At 37.1% G+C, this 22,847-nt stretch overlaps 3 protein-coding genes across 3 annotated transcripts in view; 2 read left to right on the top strand and 1 right to left on the bottom strand.

Annotated features, from left to right (window-relative positions):
- LOC126631918 (thiamine biosynthetic bifunctional enzyme TH1, chloroplastic-like) overlaps positions 1-6,781 on the top strand; it is a 6,927-nt gene extending 146 nt beyond the window's left edge. The window contains exons 2-9 of the mRNA XM_050302122.1: positions 178-862; positions 1,350-1,633; positions 1,765-1,839; positions 2,517-2,592; positions 3,439-3,514; positions 4,782-4,846; positions 4,958-5,085; positions 5,487-6,781. Coding sequence (XP_050158079.1) covers positions 1,463-1,633; positions 1,765-1,839; positions 2,517-2,592; positions 3,439-3,514; positions 4,782-4,846; positions 4,958-5,085; positions 5,487-5,501 — 606 coding nt within the window. The 5' untranslated portion in view covers positions 178-862; positions 1,350-1,462 and the 3' untranslated portion in view covers positions 5,502-6,781. The remainder of the gene's footprint in view (positions 1-177; positions 863-1,349; positions 1,634-1,764; positions 1,840-2,516; positions 2,593-3,438; positions 3,515-4,781; positions 4,847-4,957; positions 5,086-5,486) is intronic.
- Positions 6,782-7,314: 533 nt separating this feature from the next.
- LOC126632225 (serine/threonine-protein kinase SRK2A-like) lies at positions 7,315-11,114 on the bottom strand. The gene is made up of 9 exons (XM_050302528.1): positions 10,593-11,114; positions 10,251-10,325; positions 10,058-10,159; positions 9,786-9,839; positions 9,601-9,693; positions 9,401-9,493; positions 8,834-8,938; positions 8,645-8,743; positions 7,315-8,088 (listed from the first exon to the last, which is right to left on the bottom strand). Exons 1-9 carry the CDS (start codon positions 10,710-10,712, stop codon positions 7,771-7,773), a joined length of 1,059 nt encoding a protein of 352 aa, XP_050158485.1. The 5' UTR covers positions 10,713-11,114; the 3' UTR covers positions 7,315-7,770.
- A 4,199-nt stretch (positions 11,115-15,313) lies between these two features.
- LOC126632121 (transmembrane 9 superfamily member 1-like) lies at positions 15,314-21,299 on the top strand. The gene is made up of 12 exons (XM_050302360.1): positions 15,314-15,635; positions 16,655-16,847; positions 16,936-17,040; positions 17,837-17,854; positions 17,944-18,041; positions 18,124-18,276; positions 18,481-18,615; positions 18,759-18,925; positions 19,274-19,368; positions 19,450-19,823; positions 20,219-20,492; positions 20,788-21,299. Exons 1-12 carry the CDS (start codon positions 15,546-15,548, stop codon positions 20,853-20,855), a joined length of 1,770 nt encoding a protein of 589 aa, XP_050158317.1. The 5' UTR covers positions 15,314-15,545; the 3' UTR covers positions 20,856-21,299.
- Positions 21,300-22,847: the final 1,548 nt, after the last annotated feature.

Below are 22,847 nucleotides of genomic sequence, written 5' to 3' on the forward strand. Positions count from 1 at the left end.
TTTACTCTTCTGCTTTTCCAGTTTACTATCAATTTATTTATTTATTTGAAGAATTGCATATCCAATTACGTTTTCAAAATCTTTTGCATTTTCAATCACTGCTGCTGCGTTGCCATGGCTGTTGCATGCCTGGGTTTAACTTATAATTTTAATTGTTTGGCGTTAAATCGTTACCAGGCTGTGCTGCCATCAAAAGGTTTGAGCTTTTTGGTGAATTCGAGATTCAACCGAAGCAGGCAAACGAGAACTTCAATGGAAATGCAGGGAAATTGAGTTGTTTGGGTTAATATTTGAACATTGGGCTACAAATGTGTGGAAGTCTAGAAATACCAATTAAGGGGAGACTTGCTCGATGCCCAAGCATCAAGCCTAGAGACAAATTGGCGCATTTCCATTAATGTATAGGCCATGTGCCTATGATTTAAATATCAAGTGATAGGGACTGATTCACAATCAGCCAAAAAGCATTGTTCAATGACAATACAAGTAAAAAGCTGATAACTCATTACCCACCAAATGCTTTCAGACAAGAGCGAAATCATTGCAGTCAGGCTAATCTGCCTGTAAAAGAAGGAAGAGGCCCTAGAGACAAGGACACTCAACCAATCAAACAAACATACAAACTCTGCTCTCAAGCTAGATTTGCATCCAAAAGCTGTAATCAGCCTAGATCTCGATCATTTTCAGGATATCTCTCACACAAAAGCTATCTCTTGTCTAGTTTAAAACTATGTTATCACTTTTAGTGGCGTAGTATTGATTCTCTTGTGTAAACTGGTTTACCATCCATCCTTTTTTAGCATAGAAACCTCTGTAAACTCAAAGAGAAGTGATTGCAGGAAGTTCAACATTGCCCTACAAGGTGAAATCTTGCTTAAAGTTCTTTGTGTGTGTTCTAAGATAATAGATCTACTGCTTAATGTATTCTCTAACATGTATTCATGTCATATCTATATGTTTTTCTACTTTAAAAGTCACATTTGCATCTGGATCTGGTCAGCTTAATGGATATGCTTTCATTTAAAACCAATCAAGAACCAAACAAATGACTTAAGGGATCGAAACTCCCCTCATTCAAATATACAAGACTATGAACTGAAAGTCCTTGGTCACAAGGTATGAAAAAGAACTTAATGTGGACTTACCCATCCATGACAATCCTTTGATAACAAGAAGTCCAAGTAACTTAGGACGCAAGTAATCTACTAAACAAAATCTTGTTCTACATCTACTATACTGAGATAGTAGCGACACGCCTAGCACTTAGATAATTTTGATTACGAGCCTCAAGGCCTATACCTAAGGCCCGACAAAGACACCTCAAAACTAACTATATCCTCTTCTTGCAGCACATCAGCAAGCAAGAGCCTGACTACACCTCCAAAGTACCAATTCCTTGAGGAGCTGTGCTAAGAGCCGAGGAGCTCTATCCGGAGAAATCTTCACCCAAACAGAAGTTCCAATGACAAGTGACCACTCTGCAGTTAAGATTCCACATGTACTGACTGTTGCTGGCTCGGATTCGGGTGCTGGTGCTGGAATTCAAGCTGATCTTAAGGCTTGTGCTGCTCGCGGAGTGTACTGCTCTGCTGTCATAACTGCTGTTACTGCACAAAACACTGTTGGGATTCAGGTGGTTGTTTGATGTTGCATTCCGTGGCCTATGCTCTGTTTGGTTGTTGAGAAAGCATAACACAAGATAGAAAAAAAAAAAAAAAACATTTATAGTGGTGACTGTTATCTTTCTTTTTCTTTGATGGATAGGGTGTAAGCATTGTGCCCGAGGAGTTTGTTGCCGAGCAGATGAAGTCTGTGGTATCTGATATGGATGTTGACGTGGTAAGTCAATGTTTGGAACTGCTTTAGTTTCCACCTTGAACTGGTTTTACAAGCTGGTCTGTTTTTACGACTCTTGTCCAAAATACTTCGGTATTTTGGTACAATGACATATGTTCGACTGTTTGATTTTAGCAAGTTAGGAATTTAGTCAACCATTCTGGTACAATGACGTATGTTCGACCATCATCATGAGCTTATAGAATTGATTGATAATAGATTATAGAGTAAGTTATATAGTATAAAATAAAAGGAAAACTAATGAAAATGGCTTAAAAACTTTGAGTTTTAACGATAAGGACAAAATAAAAGGTAAAGTGAATAGTACCAGGGTTGACTTTTTAGTGTAAAAATGTGATTTTTCGTTAAAGTGAACAGTACCGTGAGTTTTTTGTTAAAACTCCTTAAAATAAATCTATATGCTACAACTACAAGTAGCTAATGAAATGTTGTATTCTTCACAGTTGACTAGACATCTATTTTCTTTTTTAAGTCTGTAAGTGGCTAAAAGTTTAATCTTAGTGTCTGCAAATGTTATTTAAAAAACGCTATTATAAATTTGTCAGCTTACACTTCCTCTGTTCTTTACCTGAGGCATGCATATTTTGCAAACTTGTTTATAACAAGAAGCGGTATTGATACTAAATTGGTTTTGATCTGCTCATGATATGTCATTCTAGGTGAAAACTGGGATGTTAATGTCTTTTGGCATCATTAAGATTCTGCATCAGCAACTTCAGGAGTATCCTATTCGAGGTATGCAGTCCAATTAAAACTTAAAGTATTAAAAGCGTGAGGCGTGGGCGAGGCATGATACGAAGCCTCACGGGACCTAAATTTTTTAATATATACATTGAGCATACACATATATTACATTAAAAAAAAAGATTACTAATCAATAATCACCCTAATCACACACATATATTATAAATACATATACACACACACACACACATATATATATATATATACATATATTATATTATATATATAGGAATTGCTTAAGGGGAGGGATCCCCATTTTTTCAAAAAAATGGGGACACGCTCCCCACCGTTGGATTTGACTTAAATGAAATCCTGTGGTTGAGATTCTATGGCCTGTGTTTTAATCTCAACCACACAATTTCATTAAAGTCAATCTAACGGTGGGGAGCGTGTCCCCATTTTTTTTGAAAAAATGGGGATCCCTCCCCTTAAGCTCCCTGTATATATATATATATATATATAATAGAGGATGAAAAGCACAATGAGCACACATATAACAATGCACACAGACAGCACACACATCCATTATATAAAAAAATAAAAATCAGAAGAAAAAAAAAAGGCAGAAAGATGATAGTGCAAAGAAGAGGTATGAGACAATTAAAACCCAACCCAAAATTTGGGTTTGGGAGTTAAAAAAAAATAAAAAATCCCCTTAGGCCTGCCTTCCGCCCACTCCCTCAAAACAAAGGCGGCAACCCTCAAGACCAGCCTCACAGGGCGCCTAGGCGCGCCCTGAGACGAACCTTTTAAAACATTGTTTAAAATTGAACATTTTTTTATCTAATGTTAATAAAGTAGCATTTTTAATGAGTTTGATAATATCATTGAAGGCAGCTTTAGTGGTTGACCCTGTTATGGTGTCTACAAGTGGAGAAGTATTGGCTGGTCCTTCAATTCTTCCTGGGTTTAGGTATGCTAATCCTTTGTACATAAGATTGAGTAAATTCATAGTCCCACCTTCTGGTTTTTTTTCGCTTTTTGAAAACCTCTTTAGGATGTTGAAACCATCTATTGAATGCAAAATGTGCATTCAGATCTGCTTGGCAGAATGTTGGACATGTTTTGAATAAAGCAGAATGTTGCATTAGTACTAAATTCGAATGCATTGTGAGTAGTGTTGAAATCATAAGAGAAGGCACTTCACTTCACAAATGTGACTGGTTTTTGTTTGTTCTCACAAAACATTCTTCCATTACCTAAGACTTTACTAGGAATAGTTAATCATTTCACCTGGATAATCAACTAAAACGCGAAGGTGTTTGTAGTTTTTAACTATTTCCAGTAAGTCACTATTGCACAGCGGAGTACCCTTGAACTTGTATTCAGGAATTTGTACGAAATGGTCATGGTCATTTCTATCTGGTCATTTCTTCTTGGTTGCGTTGGTTCAATGGCTGTACTACAGTCTGCATATCCATCTTTGATCCTTTTGACCTCACTGTTGAATAAGTTGGGGGATAATGTAAAATTGTGATCGTGTTTGAAATTATCTGATTGATGGGGCAGTTGGGCTATCATATGGTATTGTTTGGTTTAGAGGGTTTGGCCAGGGTATTTACTGTGTTTTTAGGCATGTGCTTTTGGGCAAATGGTGTATTAGGAGTTAGGACCCCCAAACTCGTCTATTTTCTCAGTAGATGGATTTCTTTGTTTTTGGCACGTTTCTTGGAAACAAGATTGCGTGATCATGTAAATGTTGTGGGGATTAGTAATTTGACGGGTATTAGTAATCTGTGAATGTTGTGGGGATGTATTAGTCTATGGTTTCCAACGAACAGTCTCCCAAGCTCTCAACTTATTACAGTAAGTGCCCTTGACATATTTGGCAAGGTTTATAGCTCTGTGCCATCCTCAGTATGTTGTCACCAATGTTCAACAGAGATGAGGAGACAATGACCGTTCTAGGGGTTTGAAGCCCAATAGCGCAATGTCTCTCATTGAGGTTAGGAAGAGTTGCCCAATAGACAATGTCTCTCATTCAAGCTACCAGTTACAGGTTTTTTTGAACATTTCCTTCTTCTCCCGTAGAATTTTGTAGTTTTCTTTTGCTTATTTCACTTGGTTTCGCTACTTTTCACAGAATTAATGCAGTGTGATAGTTGGAAATTTATGAAATAAAAACTAAGTTTCTTTGTGTTGGAACTGTAGTTTTATAAAACAGTGTCATTGCTTTTCAGAAATGTTCTTGTCAAAGGCGGAGACCTTCCTGATTCATTGGATGCCGTTGATGTCTTCTTTGATGGTAAGCTTTGGTCTTCTGGAGCCTTCACACCGATGATAATACTTTTCCTTCATCCACTTGATGCACGAGTGAAGTTCTGGAAAACTTATTTCTTTAGGATTGATATTGCAGGTGAACACTTACATGAGTTGCGTTCATCACACATAAAAACTCGTAATACTCATGGAACTGGTTGCACTTTGGCATCATGTATTGCAGCTGAGCTGGCAAAAGGTTCTTCAATGCTTGAGGCTGTTAAGGTAAATACATATGTGCTTCTTATACATCATATGCTGCAGGAAGAGTAGATAAAATAGCCTCCTATGTTTCTGAATGTCATGTAGTTCTTTTGTAGAGTCAGATGCTGATTTCAGTTTACGAATATGGCAAACTTCGTAAGTTATTGTTTCACATTGGGATTGCCTGCTCGGAATTGTTATCAACTGTCACCCACGTTTCTCATGTATGTTGCTATTATGTATTCTTTTAGCCCAATCAAGACACCCACCCTTAAAAGTTTCATGGCCTAGATTATACTCTGCCCTTCTTGAGCATTTGTTTGTATGCATTTCCATAACTATGCTTATGATACGTAAAAAATTTCTGCTTCTAGTAGTTTTCCGTTTGTTCATCTTGACAATACTTTAACTTTGCTTTGCAGGGAAAAGGATATTGAAACCGGGGATTTCCTGGAAGCAGCCAAGTGATGTCTCCAAATTTGCCATGCCTATGGAGTTCCATTACTAATAAACGATCGCATTTATGTTGCACTTGCTTCTGACGCTGATGGTGTGCATATTGGCCAGTCCGACATGCCCGCCCATGTTGCACGTTTTCTCCTTGGCCCCAGAAAGATAATTGCTGTGTCTTGCAAGACCCCAGAGCAAGCACAGCAAGCATGGCTTGGTGGTGCTGATTACATTGGCTGTGGTGGTGTATAGCCAACTAATACAAAGGAAAACAATCTCACCGTAGGCTTAGACGGGCTGAAAACTGTTTGTTTGGCTTCCAAATTACCTGTGGTTGCGATTGGTGGGATCAATATTTCAAATGCACGTCCAGTGATGGAAATGGGTTTACCGAACCTGAAAGGTGTTGCAGTTGTGTCTGCTCTATTTGACAGGCACTGGCGGATCCATTAAGGGGCATGAGGGGTCAGCTGACCCCCCGAATTTCGATGAACCTCCATAGATACCTTAGGTGCTGACTCTCCGAACTTCGGTGAATGTCCATGGATACCTTGAGTGTTGCCCTTTTGAAGATTAAAGTTGGCTTCATACTTGCCCTCCAACCGACTTCAGACCTACCAAAACCTGATAAATGTCGGTGAATATCTTGGGTGTTGCCTCTTGCATACATTAACATGTCTGTAGTATGCATTTTCAAATGACTTCAGGCCTACAAAGACTCGATGAAATGGCAATATGCATGCTATTTCTGGTATAAAAAAATTTGCGCGCTACGCGCTATTCTTACTGAACCCTTAATATTATTTCCTGGATCCGCCACTGTTGACAGGGAATGTGTTTTGACAGAGACTAGGAAGTTGCATGCAGTGCTAACGGAGGCGGCAGCAGCAGTTAACTGAAACGTACGGGAACAAGGCCTTGATTCAATTTCTGTCTGAAGTTTAGCATCGGTACCAGAATAATTATGACATTCATTTGTTCTTGTTAGTGGTTAGAAAGGCGAATGTACTCGGTGTTTTTGGGTTCCATGCACCGAAAAAGGTTGATCTTGCACAGAAGATCTGAGTATGGACGTTAGTCTGCGTAGTATGGGACGTTTGGTTGCTCGGTATGGACGTTTGTTTTTTCAAATATTTGGCAGAGAGGTTCTGTATAATGTAATGCAGTGCAGCAGTGTGATGTACTGCTCTAAATTAATTCATGATATGTTACCATGTGCTTGGCTTCTGACTTGAGATGGTTGATCGAATACTTCAATTATTGACAACATTATCGTATTATTTTTTATTTTTTATTTTTTTAGTAGACGTGAAGAATATAAAAGTAAGCCTCTTTGCTGTATTCTGAACCCTGAATTGTAGTCGGGGGTGCAACTTGAGTTGGGTCAACCGGAGTTCGTTTATCCCAACATGGTTTTAAACTATAAATGGAAACCCACCCAAACTCAACCCGGTCCCAACCTGATCGTTTATTGGGATGTGTTAGGTTGGGTGGATGCCTTTCTTGTCCATGTCAACCCAAATTCAACCCGATTTTAGTCTGCATTCGCTCATGCACATATTAGTCATCCCAATTCATACATATACATATATATACATATACATACATATACATATATATATATATATATAAAGCTAGAGAGAGAGATTTCGAGGGAGAGAATCCTACTCCAGTAAAGTTACGACATGGGGTAAGAAAAGCATTTTATCCTAACAGAGAACTGGAAAAATGAAGACAAGCAATCAGAACAGGAGTTCAGAACAAAGCAATCCAAATAAAGAGATAGGGGAGGTACCAAAGTATACAACAAAAGTATTATTAACTTATGTTCTAATTGAATAAACCTCCTTACATGCCACACCCCATTAGGGGGCAAAGTTTCCTATGTGAGAATCGCTTGTTCTCGGATAAAACGAGACAACACAGCCCGTTTAGGCGTTTACACCCTTCCCCCTCCGAGCCTCGAGCCTCCCGCCTCCCTTCTCCCTTCTCCCTTAAATTCAAAGACAAAGACAAACAACTCAAACCCACAAGCTTTAACTACAAATTCTACTAGTGATACATCCAGTCAGTCTCAGGACAAACTATTGTCCTCAGCACCACACTATAATTTACACAAGCTTGTTTATTGAAACACCATCACCTACGCAAAACAGAAAAACTGACTGTTTTTACAAACATGACAACGTTTTTTACGACAAGGACAAGGAGAACCCGCACTTTCGGGTTCTCCGATATTAAGGAAGAAACTGGTCCTCAGCTGACGCTCACTTCTCCACTTGCATGTACTTCTTTGACTGTCTTAACATACTCATCTTCTTCTTCTTCCTCCTCGCCTTCTACTTCTTCCTTTGTATCACCATCTTCTTCTCCCCAGCTAAAGCCTCCAATTGATCGGGAAACTGGAGGAGGAATTTTGGCTTCCTCCACTATCTTCATGATGTCTTCAACAGTTTGGGGAGAAAAGGTTGGGTTTTCTTTTCTGTAGTAGATGATTTGAGCTGCTTCTGTAAGCTCTCTCGGCAAGTTCTTTAAAAACCATGGGTGGTTCTTGATATCTTTAATGGTGATCCTCTGAAGCAAGAATTGAAAGCCAGTTGAGCACACCATGGAAGAGCAAGAAAACAGAAAACAGTGCACTTAGCTGATAAGATCCAACATCAAATTCAGTTGAGTTATTTATGTTCAACACTAGCACAATGATTCAAACTTTTAAAATTCATTTCTTTTCGTTTTAGGGGGCACTTTGGGATGACAAAAAAAGACCTAGACAGGAGCAAATCAGATGAGACTGAAGTAAACAAAATATACGAGGACTTAGATGCATACCTCCATCCCCTCATTCCGAAGGTCAAAACATTAGTTCGTTGATAAGACAACAATTAAGCCATTATGGATTCTTGAGTATTCCAAAGACTATCAAGGTAAACATTGCAAGGGACACTTCATTATACGCCTAGTCTAGTAGCATATTCTGTGTCAGAAGCCTATATATGCAAATCTGATGTTATTCCGTCATAACAGGACAACGAGCCATTTGCCATTCACCCACAAAGTTCAGCAACCTAAAGCTTTCTTTTTTAAGTAATACAAAATCAAAAAGTGCCCGGCAACATAGTATCATACATACCCTTGCTGGATTTGCAACAAAGATGCGAGAGAGGAGATGCCTACACTCTTGAGACATGTGAACATGGTCTGGGATCTTGTAATGAACGCCCATTATTTTCTGCATCAAAAGAATGAAAGGAAGCTACACAGTTAAAACGAAAAAACATGAATGATTAACATTCAGAGGCTGAATAACTAGTCAAATTACTTTCATAGTTTTCCTGAAATTCTTTGGATCTTCTTGGTCTTCAAATGGATAAGCTCCCACCAGCATAACATATAGGGTTACTCCACAGGACCACACATCTGCCAACTGGATGAACAGAAACCGAAATCAGATAATTGAGGTAAAAGCTGTATAATATATTTTCTTGTTGAAAATTTCTTCTTACATGCCAGACACAAAAGATTCAATGAAAGAGTGTATAACATCATTTCACTTCCTGCTCTCCCCAGGCAGGAGAACGGTTTACCTCCCTGATTCCTAGTTGTCATGTAAATGAACATTGCTATTATGGAAGCAAAAAATTGAGCACAAAAATTGATGCTGCCACTCCAAGTTTCAACTCATTTTCGCCATCATTAAATGATATACCTACGCCTTCAACCACCTACTTGGCGCACATAAAGAAATCTTATGACACAATCCGGATAATTCCATTCATTGTAATGAATTGCTATCAACTGGTCCTTAGAACAATATACCAGTATCTTTAAAACTGTGGTGCATCAGTTATAGAAGACTGAAAATGACAACAACGCGAAAGTTAGCTACCTTGCCATCATACTCTCTTCGAGAAAGAACCTCAGGAGCAATATATGCTGGAGTTCCCACTGTTGATTTAGGCCTTGAATGCAGCAAGGATGACTACACAAATAAAGTTCATCAGACTATAGAACTTTTACATTTACCTTGAAACATCAAAGCCTCTGACAAGGGGCAAATTTTCACAAATTTTCATTGCAGAATTAAACCTTAGAATAACCAAAATCACAAATTTTCAGGCGTGGAGCTGCGCTGCCATCCAGCAAGGTATTCTCCAGCTTCAAATCTCGGTGGCATATTTGCTGCACAGCAAGACAAGGGGCAAATGAGAATCACAGGTTAAGGAAAAAATCCATTGGAGATCAGGAGCATTAACGACTCGTATTATCTTTACCAGAGAATGACAGTAGCTAACTCCCGAGATAAGCTGCTGAAAAAAATATCTAGCCTGCAAAACCAACAAAACTTAAGATGACTTTGTTACTTAGAAACTTAACAAATTAGCCAGACTGAACTACACACACTGGAGGGTTATGCAATCATAAGTATTGGCATGCTGTAAGTATAGCTATCGTTTTCTTTATCATTTCCGGGATTTTATGAGGGTACAAGTACAACTGTTTTCAAAATTTGGAGCTTCCCATTAGTCAAGGTCAGTGATCAAACCTCATCTTCACTGAACCTTCCTGCATTGCAGATTCGCTCAAAGAGCTCTCCACCAGCCGCATACTCCATCACAATACCAAGATGTGTAGGAGTCAAAACTACCTGAAATTCCAGAACATCATATTAGCCCACTGAAACTGATTATATTTTATTTGGATCCTTCACAGTGAAAACCATATCAACAAACACACACCTCCCTGAACCGAATGATGTTTGGATGGCGAAGCGATCTGTGGTTTATGATTTCCCTTGCCACATTCTCATCAATCTGCAACCAAACAATGAAACATATAGTTAACGTCATACACATATACATATAATCATTTGAAACTAATAAGATATTGTGTTTTTTTCATGGATTCATAGAATGAAATGGAAAGATTGTAGCTTTTTCAAGCACCGACTCCGGAATTAAACAAATGGGTTTTCCTACATGAGGTTTATAATTCTAAAAGAATTAAACTTCAAAGCAAAAATCAATGCAAAAACAAAATAAGTAAACGGAGAAATGAAAAAAGTGGGGAAAAGTAAGGACCTTGTGGCCGCGGTCGATGTATTTCATGGCGACGAGCTCTTTGGTCTCTTTGTTCCTCATAAGCCTGGCCACCCCAAAATTCCCAGATCCAATATCCTTGACAACCTCGTACTTTTCCATTTTCTACGTTTGATTTCTTCTAATTTTGCACTTGGGGTTCTGTAATGAAACTCCAATTGAGCTGCACACCTCGGAAGCTTGAAACGATCGATTGAGCTTTCAAGTCTTGGGTCTCCAAGCGCACACAACACCCAGAAACACAGAGAAACTAAACCGAATCGGAGAAAACCCAAATCCTGGAACGAGATCAGCGTTCTAGAGAGAGAAAGGGGTTGGGAAGGAAGGGGGGTACTGAATTGTATCACTTGCTGGATTTGATTTGGGGAATGAATTAGGTTGGGGTTGCATGTGGTGAAGATTGAAAGAAAGAATGTTCTATTTGGAGAGAGAGAGAGAGGGAGAGATTTGATTGGGCATTGAGAGAGATTGAGGAATCCAAGATGCAGAGAGTCTTAAAGGTTAAGCAAAAGGAATCAAGCTTTATAATGGTGAGCTTTCTTAATATTTATTTATTTTTCATTATTTTATTTTTCTATTTTTGTTTGGATCAGTCTCCATTTTTTACTTGGGATGACAAAGGGAGGGTGTGAACCGGCGCCACATGCATCAGTCTTTTTCGTTGGAAATGGGTCATTTTCGGATCATTTATTCCTAATCAAACAAATCATGAAATTCGTGTCATTGAAATTTGATTCAACAGTTAAAGTTATTATAATTTTTAAAATGTGTCTCTATTTGTAATCATTGAATCAAATTTCAACAACACGAATCATTTGATTTGGTAGATTATGAGGTTTTTCGTTTATAATTTATTCCTTCGTAACTACATCCACAACTTGTTATTTTAATTGAGAATTCCTCATTGTTGCATCCGCAAAGAATATGAACAATATTTGGCTACTTAAAGATAAGTAAGAATTTTTATTCAAAATTTCTTAAAATTATTCGTTGTCAATTTATAGAACTTTATATTTATAATCAAAACAGTTCAAATTATAAATTACTCTATAAACATCGTTTCTACAAAAATCAATTAAAAAGTCATTAAACTGTTTGAAAACAAATGAACGGTATTGGTAAAAGTATTACGAACCGTCTATGCATTTACTACAATAGATTGACTAAACGACCTTAGTTTTAATTTATTTTTGGCATAGATGATCTTTACAGTGTGATTCATAATATAAATAGTTATGATCATAAGAATAAAGCTCTATACTTAAAACACTATGAGTTTTGAGTATGAGCTCTTACTCATCTTTGAGTAATCAAGTATTGTTCAGAGAATAATACCTCTAAACCCTCATCCACCAACTTGCTTTTTTTCGAAAAAAATAATTAGTAATATTTTTTTGCTCGTATATGAAGCATAAATTAATCGACCAGTATCAAAAAGTTAATAAAATAGTGAATAATTCCACATAATTATAATTGCATAGTAACCTCTAATTCGTTGAATGTTCATCAATCCATGTCTTAATCTTTTATATATAAAGCCAGAGCCCCAATTTGGGGTCCGGCTTCTTCGACAAAATGATTAGGATCAGAATGCCCCTCAGCCAAAAAAATCAAAAGCAGTAAAAAAGAATGCATAAAAGAATGCAAGGGTAATTTTGTAAATTTAATTCTTAATAATTTTGTCATAGAACAAGTGGGCAGGCAATTTGACAAAGATAGTAGCGATTAAGTATGAACGGTCAGATCATCAGTTTAAGAGACGTGTAATGTCAGTTATATATAAAGATCTTTTGTACTCGGATAATAATGTAATTAAATTAATTATCAAATTGTTGTTTTTTTTAACAAGGGATATTATATACACTAAGGGGAAGGAGGTAAGCTTAATTTCGCAATGGACTAGCAATAATATAATTCAATCAGTTGTTTATTAAATATTATTTTCTCTATTTTGAAACACGCTCAAAACATCTTAAGAGGCGTGTAATGCTGATTATAAAAAAGTCGTTCGCACGCGAATAATTATGTGATTAAATTATTTGTCAAATGATTTTTTTTCTTTTAACAAACGATATTATCTACACTAAAGGGGAGAAACTGGGTTTACCCTCATAATGGGCTAACAATAATGTGATTCAATTAATTGTTTATTAAATATTATTTTATTTATTCTTAATGTAAATCCTATAGAGACCGATGTTATTATGTCAATTCAAATGCTTTAATTTGTTTATGAGGGCTTTTTTCTAGCATAATATAAGATTATTCATTTACTTCAAATATTTGACTTTTCTTTTGTCAATTTACACTTATAAATATATTTAAAACGTGGAAATCACGTGTAGCATGTCGTAATTCAAAAAAAATATCTTTTGCACATGCGTGTGCGCGTGCATGAAGGCTAGTACTTATTAAAATAAAAGGTAATACGAGACATCACAACTTGCAAGACCAATGGATAAGACTTGCAAACGTAAATATTCTCCACAAAACCAAAATATATGCAACCAAAAGGTTAACATAATTTTCTCATGACATCAAGGGCTTTTTTGACAAGTACTTTTAAACTACTCAAAACGCTTTTAGATAAAATATTTTTGAAATCAATCATTGATAAAAATACAAGTTAATTATTAAAAAACACTTGAAGTACTTTTTGCAATACGCACGTAGTCTACAATTAAAGGCAGTTGCCAAATGAGCAGCAAAACACAAACTTTCCTCCACAAAAGAACCAAAGTTTTGCCAGGTCTAAATATCACCACAAAAAAAACAACCAATCTCGAGCACACATCAGAGACTCCACAGTTAAGAGTGAAGCCGACTTCGATGAGCACTCACAATCCTTCCACTAGTACTAAATGTGGGTTGCGTCCGAAGCAAGCAACTGTAGATAGTGGAATTTGTAAGACATCTCTAGCAAGCAGTGTGCAGAGTTGAATATTTCAGGGAAAGGATCCGTTCACACCTTAGACTTCCACCAAAGGAACATATATTTCAAATTCATTATTTCTGAGAAAGAGAGACTCCTCATTTGTGCATCGTTCATAAATGTTTTTAAAATAATTGAAAGCGTTTTTGTAGAAATCATTTAGTAAAAACGCAAGTGAATCTTATAAAAGCATTATTCTAGAAAGCACTTCAAGTGGTTTTGAAACCAAAAATATTTTCTCTATAAGTGTTTTTAGTCATTTCGAAACCACTTCTAAGCGAGTCCTTAACATGTAAAACATACCTCCATCCAACATTAGTGCAGTAGCAGGAATCTTGTGTTGTGATTGCCATTCCAGCATGCAATCTATCAAAAGCATCCGCAAGAACTTAAGATATCAGATTTTGGTGAAGAATACAATCCGGAAGGAGGGGAACATGCCGATATAATTGTTTGGCTTTTTAATTAAAATGATCTATAAGATTAGCATAACTTCTCATTTTGGTCTCTGATATTGAAAATCGATACAAGTGATCACTGAGTGAGTTTGTCCACCGGAAATCTTTTTGGTCATTCCCTAAAAAATATGTCAATATTCTCACTAACACCCGTTGTAGATTTTTTCGGTTGCATCCTCCCTATAACTGCCTTTGTACCCAATATGAGATAACGAGAATCAAAACCATTGGAGATTGGTGGTGGAAGTGGAAGTGATTGTGTTGTCTCTCTTGAAAACTCAAACTCACTCTCTTCTCTCTTTTAAGGATGAGTATCTCTCCTTTTATTTTGTTTTTCACTTTTGAGAGAAAATCCATGCAGGCCGGGTGTACATTTGAACCAAGGTGGTCTCGGGACTACTCGAAATCTGGAAAATATATTTGCGAAGATCTTTCGAGGACCCCGAATATTTGATACGAGTCTCTTTTGTGTCTATCAAGTGTTTGATGCAATAAAAAAAGGGTAAATTGTGGTTTGACCCCCTAAACTATATGAAAAGCCAATTAACCCTTTTTCGTTAGATTTCATTCACTATTCTGTCAAATTTAAGGGGAAATTAGTCTTTTAATCATCAATTCTTATATGTCAGTTATAACCGCCAATAAAATTATGACATGTGTAAACATAATAATGTGAAATGGCCCATTATGCAAATGATTGGTTTCTTTATATTTCTTTTTATGCTATAAGTTTTTGAATTATTATGTGTCCATGTGTCATTATTTTATTAGTTGTTATAACTGACAAGTAAGAATTGAAGATAAAAAGATTAATTTGTCCTTAAATTTGATGGAATAGTGGAAAGTATCTAACGACAAGGGGTTATTGGTTGATTTTAATTAGCTCATAATCAATTTCAACTAGATAATAGTTTGGAGGGTCAAACAGCAGTTTACCCAAAAAATAAAAAGGAAAACTAATAAAAAAAACTTGAAAACTTTGAGTTTTAACGATAAAGACAAAATAAAGGGTAAAGTAAATAGTACCATGATTGACTTTTTAACATGAAAATGTAATTTTTCATTAAAGTAAATAGTACCGGAAATTTTTTATTAAAATTTCCAAAATAAAAACTAGTTTGGTGTTGTGAAGCAACGATGATCATACCGTAAGCCCCAAAAAATGAAAGAAGGAAACGTGGTCTCGAAAGGACAAAAGAAGTAAAGAAAGCCCAACCATAGAACCCAACCCAAAAGGGTAAAACTGAATAAAAATTAATTAAAATCGCGATCTACCATTTGCCCTATTTGTCAGAGATAGAAAAAAAAAGAAAAAAAAAAAGAAAAATGAAAGATGCGTTCCGATCCGAACTCGCGAACTCGCAAACTCGCAAACTCTCTCTCTCTCTCTCTCTCTCGTGAAGACTTTTGAGAGTTGTTGAGTCGAGTCCGAGTGGCATCAGCCTTCACCTCCTCTGCCTCTGGGAGAGATCAGAATCATCACAGCACAAATATTACACCACCTCCTCGCTGACCGTCCAGATCCCACCCTCGCCGGCGATCGCCATGTTCTCCTTCGTCCGATCTCTCTCCCTCCCCCTCCTCTTCGTCTTCTTCCTCCTCGCCCCCGCTTTCGCCAACGAGGCAGATCACAAGGTAAAATTATCCCCCCCCCCCCCCGCCTTCTCTCTCTTCAATTGCGTTGCCCAAACCCTAACATTTGCTCTCTCAGTAAATCCCGGTAGATCTCTATGTTTGTCCTTTTAAACTTTGAATTCCGATTCAGATCTGTATTTTCTACGGCTTGTTATCATGTAACTGTGTAAGCATGTGTATGTGTTTGTTAGGGTTAGATCTTAACTGGGTTTTGCTTGTTGGTCGGATTGTTGCTGTTTTTGTCTTATGGGTACGTACGATAGCGCTTGTAGTGGTGAATTGGGACTTGCAATGGTGATTTTACCGTAGGGTTTTGGTATTATGTTAATGGGGTCCAGGGGCCTCAAGGATATCGATGACGAAATTTGTGTGAGCTGGGTTTTATGCTTGGATTTTACCGTAGATTTATGCATAGATGCTTCGTTTAGCAGAACAAAAGACATGAAACTTATCGAAAGTGCAGATCTTGGAACTTGAAAACTACTTTGTACAGATAGCTAATATCACTACGTATCCATAACACTGAAATGACATCTGAATCTGATCCACCACCACCAAAAACTGGTTGCAAGTCCATCTGCCATTGTAACACAAGAAGCTTGCCTTGCATCAACAAAAAATACTTTATGAGTGCTAATGTACTGTCCATATATTCATAAGTCAGGTACCCGTTCAATGAACCCATTGATCCTCAACCTAGGTAATTTCAAAGGACACTTAGTTTGAGGCATCCTAATGCTCTAATGAAGCATTTACAGGTGTGGCTGGCTGCCTTGAATTGTAGATGTAAAAGATGATAGCCTGAAGCCTTTTTCTATAATCATCACATGTCGACTAGAATTTCACGTACACTGTCATTCTGTCATCAATTTTATTAATCTAACAGGAAACCATTTTGTTAGTTCTAAGTTCACACTTTCCTGCACTGCTATGATAATAATTGTATTGGATTGATCCATGCTTGATCTAATTCTAAATTATCTTTAAATATTCTAATGCTCCCTTGCTTTCGTTTGCAGTATCAAACAGAAGAATCAGTTACCCTTTGGGTGAATAAAGTTGGGCCTTACAATAATCCTCAAGAAACATACAATTACTACAGTCTTCCTTTCTGTCATCAATCTGAAAATGCTGCTCACAAATGGGGTGGCCTTGGTGAAGTCCTGGGTGGAAATGAATTGATTGATAGCCAGATTGAAATAAAATTTCAAAGTATGTGGACTTCCTTGCTCTGCTTTAAATTTTGTTGCTGGATTGAGGTATTTGATTGCAACTTGATTTGTTTCATTTCTCTATGCAGAAAATGTGGACAGGGCCACCATTTGCCAACTTGAACTTGACGATCAAAAGGTTAAACAATTCAAGGACGCAATCGAGAATAACTACTGGTTTGAATTTTTCATGGGTATGTTTTCGATAAAATTATTTAATACGATATGTATACATGGTATAAATATTGGTTTAGATCAAATTGAAGTATGGTGTTTCTAGATGCATATGATGGAAGTCCTGAGTTAACATTCCAAAACACTTATGGACTGTTGATTTACACAGTTTGTACTATTTTTGGTATATAGCATGTATTTTATTTTCTCTGGGGAAGTCGGTGGCCTGTTGGGGGCTACAAGGCCTGCAATTCAGCATAGTTACTGGAGAATGTTGTGGAAAGAATGAAAGATGAATCGTACATATCTAGTGCATCGGAGAGGGATGCAGGAAGCAAAAGATTAGGGCAGAGTTATCATTAAATCAATATTAAGAACATTTCTTGTGCCTATGTTTGGACTACAGTATAGCTGATGCCATAAAATTATTTACTTAGATGTTTCCTTAGTCATAAAAGTTAATTAAGCATCATATTGTGACTTACATGGTTGTCTATGCCTCATGAGCTACTTTCTAATTGTTGCCAAGATCAATATTACTTTACAAGAAAGTTGATTTTTAACTACAAGAATTTTGTGTTAATTACATTTTCATGAACAGTATAATGTCAGTATCGACTTAGGAAATGCTTGAAATTTTCTGAAAGTGGTTTTATTGTGTGTTAATCTGGATCTCTGTGGGGATCTACTGCAAGGGTCTATTTTCTCTATGTTTTGTGGTCAATTTGTTTTATATGGGGGCATTCACTGATCCTGTATTTTGTCTCTTTAACATATTATCTCCCCTGGACGTTGCTGTGCTGGATACATATTCAGATGATCTCCCTTTATGGGGTATGCGGTATACTCATTCCTCCCAATTTGAGCTCACGCTTGTATTATCCTCTTATTAAATTGGTCTTCGTCTTCTTATGATGTCCTAGGCTTTGTTGGTGAGTTGCAGCAGGACAAGAACAGTGGAAATGGCAAGCATGTCCTTTACACTCATAAAAATATCATTGTTAAATACAATAACGATCAGGTTTGTGATTCTCCATATCAGATGGGGCTTTTATAATGGGCTTGAGGTTCTATGATTTTTATTGTAGTTAATAATTTTGTAGATCATTCATGTGAATCTCACTCAAGATAGTCCAAAGCCGTTGGAAGTAGGGAAGAAATTGGATCTAACATACTCTGTCAAATGGATTGCAACCACTGTCACCTTTGCACGTCGATTTGATGTCTATTTGGACTACCCTTTTTTTGAGCACCAAGTAAGAACTGACTGTTTATTTGTTTACCTATTTTTCTTTCTGGTGTTGAAAGCGTATTATCCTAAATTCAGTAGAATTATGTCTTCAAGGTATTTTAACATTGGTTGCTTAATGATGCTAATATATATATATATATATATATATATATGTATGTATATGTATTTTAATTTTTAATGAGCTGTATGTACATTTTGCAATATGCAGATACATTGGTTCTCGATTTTCAATTCATTCATGATGGTTATATTCCTTACTGGTTTGGTCTCAATGATATTGATGCGGACTCTTAGGAACGACTATGCAAAGTATGCTCGGGAAGACGACGATCTGGAGACTCTGGTATGGTCTAATGATTTTGTTTATAATCATATGATATCCTTCTTTTAGATGTTTTTGTTTTTTTTCTTATGCGACGACATAGATAGAGATAGAATAGATAAAATCTTTGTGTGATGACCCTTTTGAAAATGTGCCTATTGTAGGAAAGAGATGTCAGTGAAGAGTCTGGCTGGAAACTTGTGCATGGGGATGTTTTTCGGCCTTCTCGGAATTTGGTTATTCTATCTGCTCTTGTTGGCACAGGCGCTCAGCTAGCGTTGCTTGTTCTCCTCGTCATCTTACTGGCAATTGTTGGGATGTTGTATGTTGGGTATGTTGACTGCTTGCTTAAAAGTACTTGGGATGCTATTTTGGGTTATTGTTTTCGACTTTCCTAGGTTTAATTATTTTATTATTTTCAAAACGTTTATATTTGAATCATAAACATGTAAGTTGTGCATATATATATATATATATGTGTGTGTGTTTATTACTGTTTGTTTATGTAATTAGTGTTAGTCCAACTATGCATCGCTGCACATTAATGGTTCCCTGTCTTATATTGTTATCTCATTTTCCCATCTTAATTAGTTCATTACTATTTGCGGTCCTGGGAGGAATGGCTAGATTTTTAATCATGTGTTATGTCTTACATCATTGTATTTATCTGGTGTCTCAGGAGAGGTGCAATTGTAACAACTTTCATAGTGTGTTATGCCCTTACATCTTTCATTTCTGGTTATGTAAGTGGTGGGATGTATTCACGGCATGGGGGTACGTATTTCTTTGATTGATATGATAGATGTTTAGTCATTCTGTTTAAGCTTTCTAACAAATCACTACAACCTTTATCAGGTAAAAACTGGATAAAGTCAATGATACTCACAGCATCCCTATTTCCATTTATGTGTTTTGGGATTGGGTTTGTCTTGAACACAATTGCTATTTTCTACGGGTCACTGGCAGCTATTCCTTTTGGCACAATGGTGGTTGTTTTTGTCATTTGGGCATTCATCTCTTTTCCTCTAGCACTTCTTGGCACAGTTGTTGGAAGAAACTGGAGTGGTGCTCCGAACAATCCTTGCCGTGTGAAAACCATTCCTCGTCCTATTCCTGAGAAGAAATGGTATTTAACCCCATCTGTAGTTTCAATGATGGGAGGACTTCTGCCCTTTGGAAGCATATTTATCGAAATGTATTTTGTCTTCACATCCTTCTGGAATTACAAGGTAAAATTTCAATAACTATGTACTGTTTATAGGATAGACTGGCTGATTACATAGATCTGAGTACAAAATAAGATTGCAAACATAGGCTGTGCATGGCATTCCTTAGAGTGAGACAAAGTTACAATAGTTGGAGTCATTATGACACAAGCTTGTGAGAAGTCATGAGGTTCATTTGCTGAATTTTACATCTTGAAAGCAGTGATTCCTGGTCTGTCTTGGGAATCATTTGTTTGTCAAAGACTCGGTGAAGTTCTGTTACACCACATTTGAGAATATTCTGTATTGTTTAGAAAGCTGTTAAGTCTATTGTGGCAAAAGCGCATGATACTTGTTGAGTGTTGACACAGTGATTAACATGAATAGTAACGTACTTCTTGGTCTTTGTGTCTCAACAGGTGTACTATGTCTATGGCTTTATGCTGCTTGTTTTTCTGATTCTCCTCATTGTTACCGTATGCGTGACAATTGTGGGGACATACTTCTTGCTTAATGCCGAGAACTACCACTGGCAATGGACTTCTTTCTTTTCTGCTGCATCAACAGCTGTCTACGTGTACTTGTATTCAATATATTACTACTATGCAAAGACTAAGATGTCGGGTTTCTTCCAGACCAGCTTCTATTTTGGGTACACTTTGATGTTCTGCCTTGGCTTAGGGATCCTCTGCGGTGAGTTTTATCTTATGCACTAACTTGAATTTCAGTTCCACTTCATGGATTTTGAGATGTCAATATTGTTTTTTGCTCGACTCTTGATCCCACCCAACCAGTATGGCAGCAGGAATGTGGGCGACCAATTGTTGACCTATGTATTTAGAGGCTTTTTTACGGTGCTATCATTTCTTGATTGAACTATGCTTGACCTGAGCTTTAGTTGCAGAGTTACTAAGAAGAATCGTCTCTTCTTGAGTGCCATGTTCTCCCACCCTCTGATTATTTGTTTGTTCCCTTTTCACATGTGCAGGAGCTGTTGGATATTTGGGTTCCAATTTGTTTGTGAGGAGGATCTACAGAAATATCAAGTGCGACTAGAGCATCTCCACGAGGAAATGGACCTGATGAAGCTTTCCCGAGTAGATTGGCCGTTGTTGAGGTACGTGGTCAGGGATGGGGATCCGGCAACCACTAGGGACCGAAATCGCAGGGTTGAGGATAGGGAATGTATTCTTTCTCTGGACTTGGGAAAGCCCTGAGAGGTTTTTTGTTTCCCCAGCTGTCAGTGAAAGCCTAAATTTTAGATTGCAGAGATTGTTTTATAATCTACAGTTAGCGGACGTCGAACTCCTGTTGATTTTATTAATTTTCGTCCTTTTACAAATAGGTGCCCGATTACTCTCTCTCTCTGTATGTCTTTGGGATGGATGGAAAGGAAGGGAAGGGCTTCCCGAAACGAACCTTTGATTCCGAGTTATGTAGCGACTTTTGTGAATTTTGATTCCATCTGTACCTTGCATATATAAGTATCATTGTCTGAAACCTCACTTTGTGTCTCTACATGTTTGCATGATTTGTTTCGAGTATTTCTTTTAACCCGATATGAATGACAATTCGGGTGATCTTGTGATATTCCGTGGGTTTTTAGCCAAAATAGTCCTTGAAAGTTGCGTTATTTCTTACTTTCGTTTATGAGATTATTCACAATCAATCATTTTGGTCATTCTGTGAATGGTTATGTTAAATAAAGATTAAAATGATCAAACTACAGTAGGTTAAAATGATTTGACAAAAAATGAGGGTATTTTTATCATTTTATCCTTGTTTAATGAAGATTTTTCACGGAATGACTAAGAGCTCGTTTGGATGTGCTTTTAAAATGACTGAAAGCGCTTTTGGTGAAAATATTTTTGGAAACAATCCTTAGTAAAAATGGTAGTAAATCCTATAAAAACACTTAAAGTGCTTCTTAGAAGAAGCACATAACTGGTGCTTCTCGGAAAAAGCACTTAAAGTGATTTTGAAACCCAAAAATATTTTCTCCAAAAGCGCTTTTAGTCATTTTAAAAGCACATCCAAACGAGCCTTAAAATGATTGATGGTGGACAAACTCATGGACTAATTTTATCGATTTCAAATCTTAGAAACCAAAATGAGGAGTTATGCAAATCTTATAGATTATTTTAAATAAAAAGTCTTCCGTGGTGTCGAAAAGAAAATTACGGATAAGTGTGTAGCAAGAGCCGATAGCAAATGGGCCTTTTCATGCCGTAAACGAGCTCTGTTTCTTCGACATCCATGTTGTGCAAAAACTGCTATATGCTGACATAAATCTTCGTACAAAAATTACATAAATCTTTGGATCTTTTTGTTAAAATCTTGTTTAACAAGTAATCCTCGTTTATGATAGCCTATTGTTGCAGATGGTGCTAGTTTGATTTCCGTCAATTTCCTTTCCCCTAACAGCTAACTATTTAATCCATTAATATTATTGCTCTCCTCAAAATAATAGCCTATAATCAATCTTGGTGATTTTAATTTAACTAGTTTTGTTTTTTATAATACGATATTTCAAATTACTATAATCTATTGAAAGAGAAATTCGAACTTTAATGTCAGGAGACAAAAACACCATTTTAGCCAATCGGCCTGACATACACTGATCTAGCCAATCGACCTAACCTGCATCTGTATTTTGGCCTACTAGAGATTAGATCCTCTTCGTATCTTGTAGTCTAGAGCAACAGACTGAGAAATTCTGATCGGTCAAGAGAGAGGTCCGGACCTTTAATTTGTGTAAGATGGACCAATAGAATGAACTAATGGGGCCGTAGAATTTAGAAAAAGTGGTCCAAACTTCGTAGTCTGTCAGCTTCGGATTGCTAGACGCGGGGAGGATTCGATTTGTAGTTGAAATAAGACCAAAAACGTCGTTCAGAGGATTGTGCCCGCCACATTCACTCACTCCTACATGGTCCTGTGGTCATGATAAAAAGATAGAGTGATCCACAAGATTTTGCCACGTGGCAGATAAGGGTTGATGCCACTTCACCCCCCCCTCTCTCTCTCTCTCTCTCTCTCTCTCTCTCT

The sequence above is a fragment of the Malus sylvestris genome, chromosome 8 (assembly GCF_916048215.2).
Source record: "Malus sylvestris chromosome 8, drMalSylv7.2, whole genome shotgun sequence".
Taxonomy (NCBI): domain Eukaryota; kingdom Viridiplantae; phylum Streptophyta; class Magnoliopsida; order Rosales; family Rosaceae; genus Malus; species Malus sylvestris.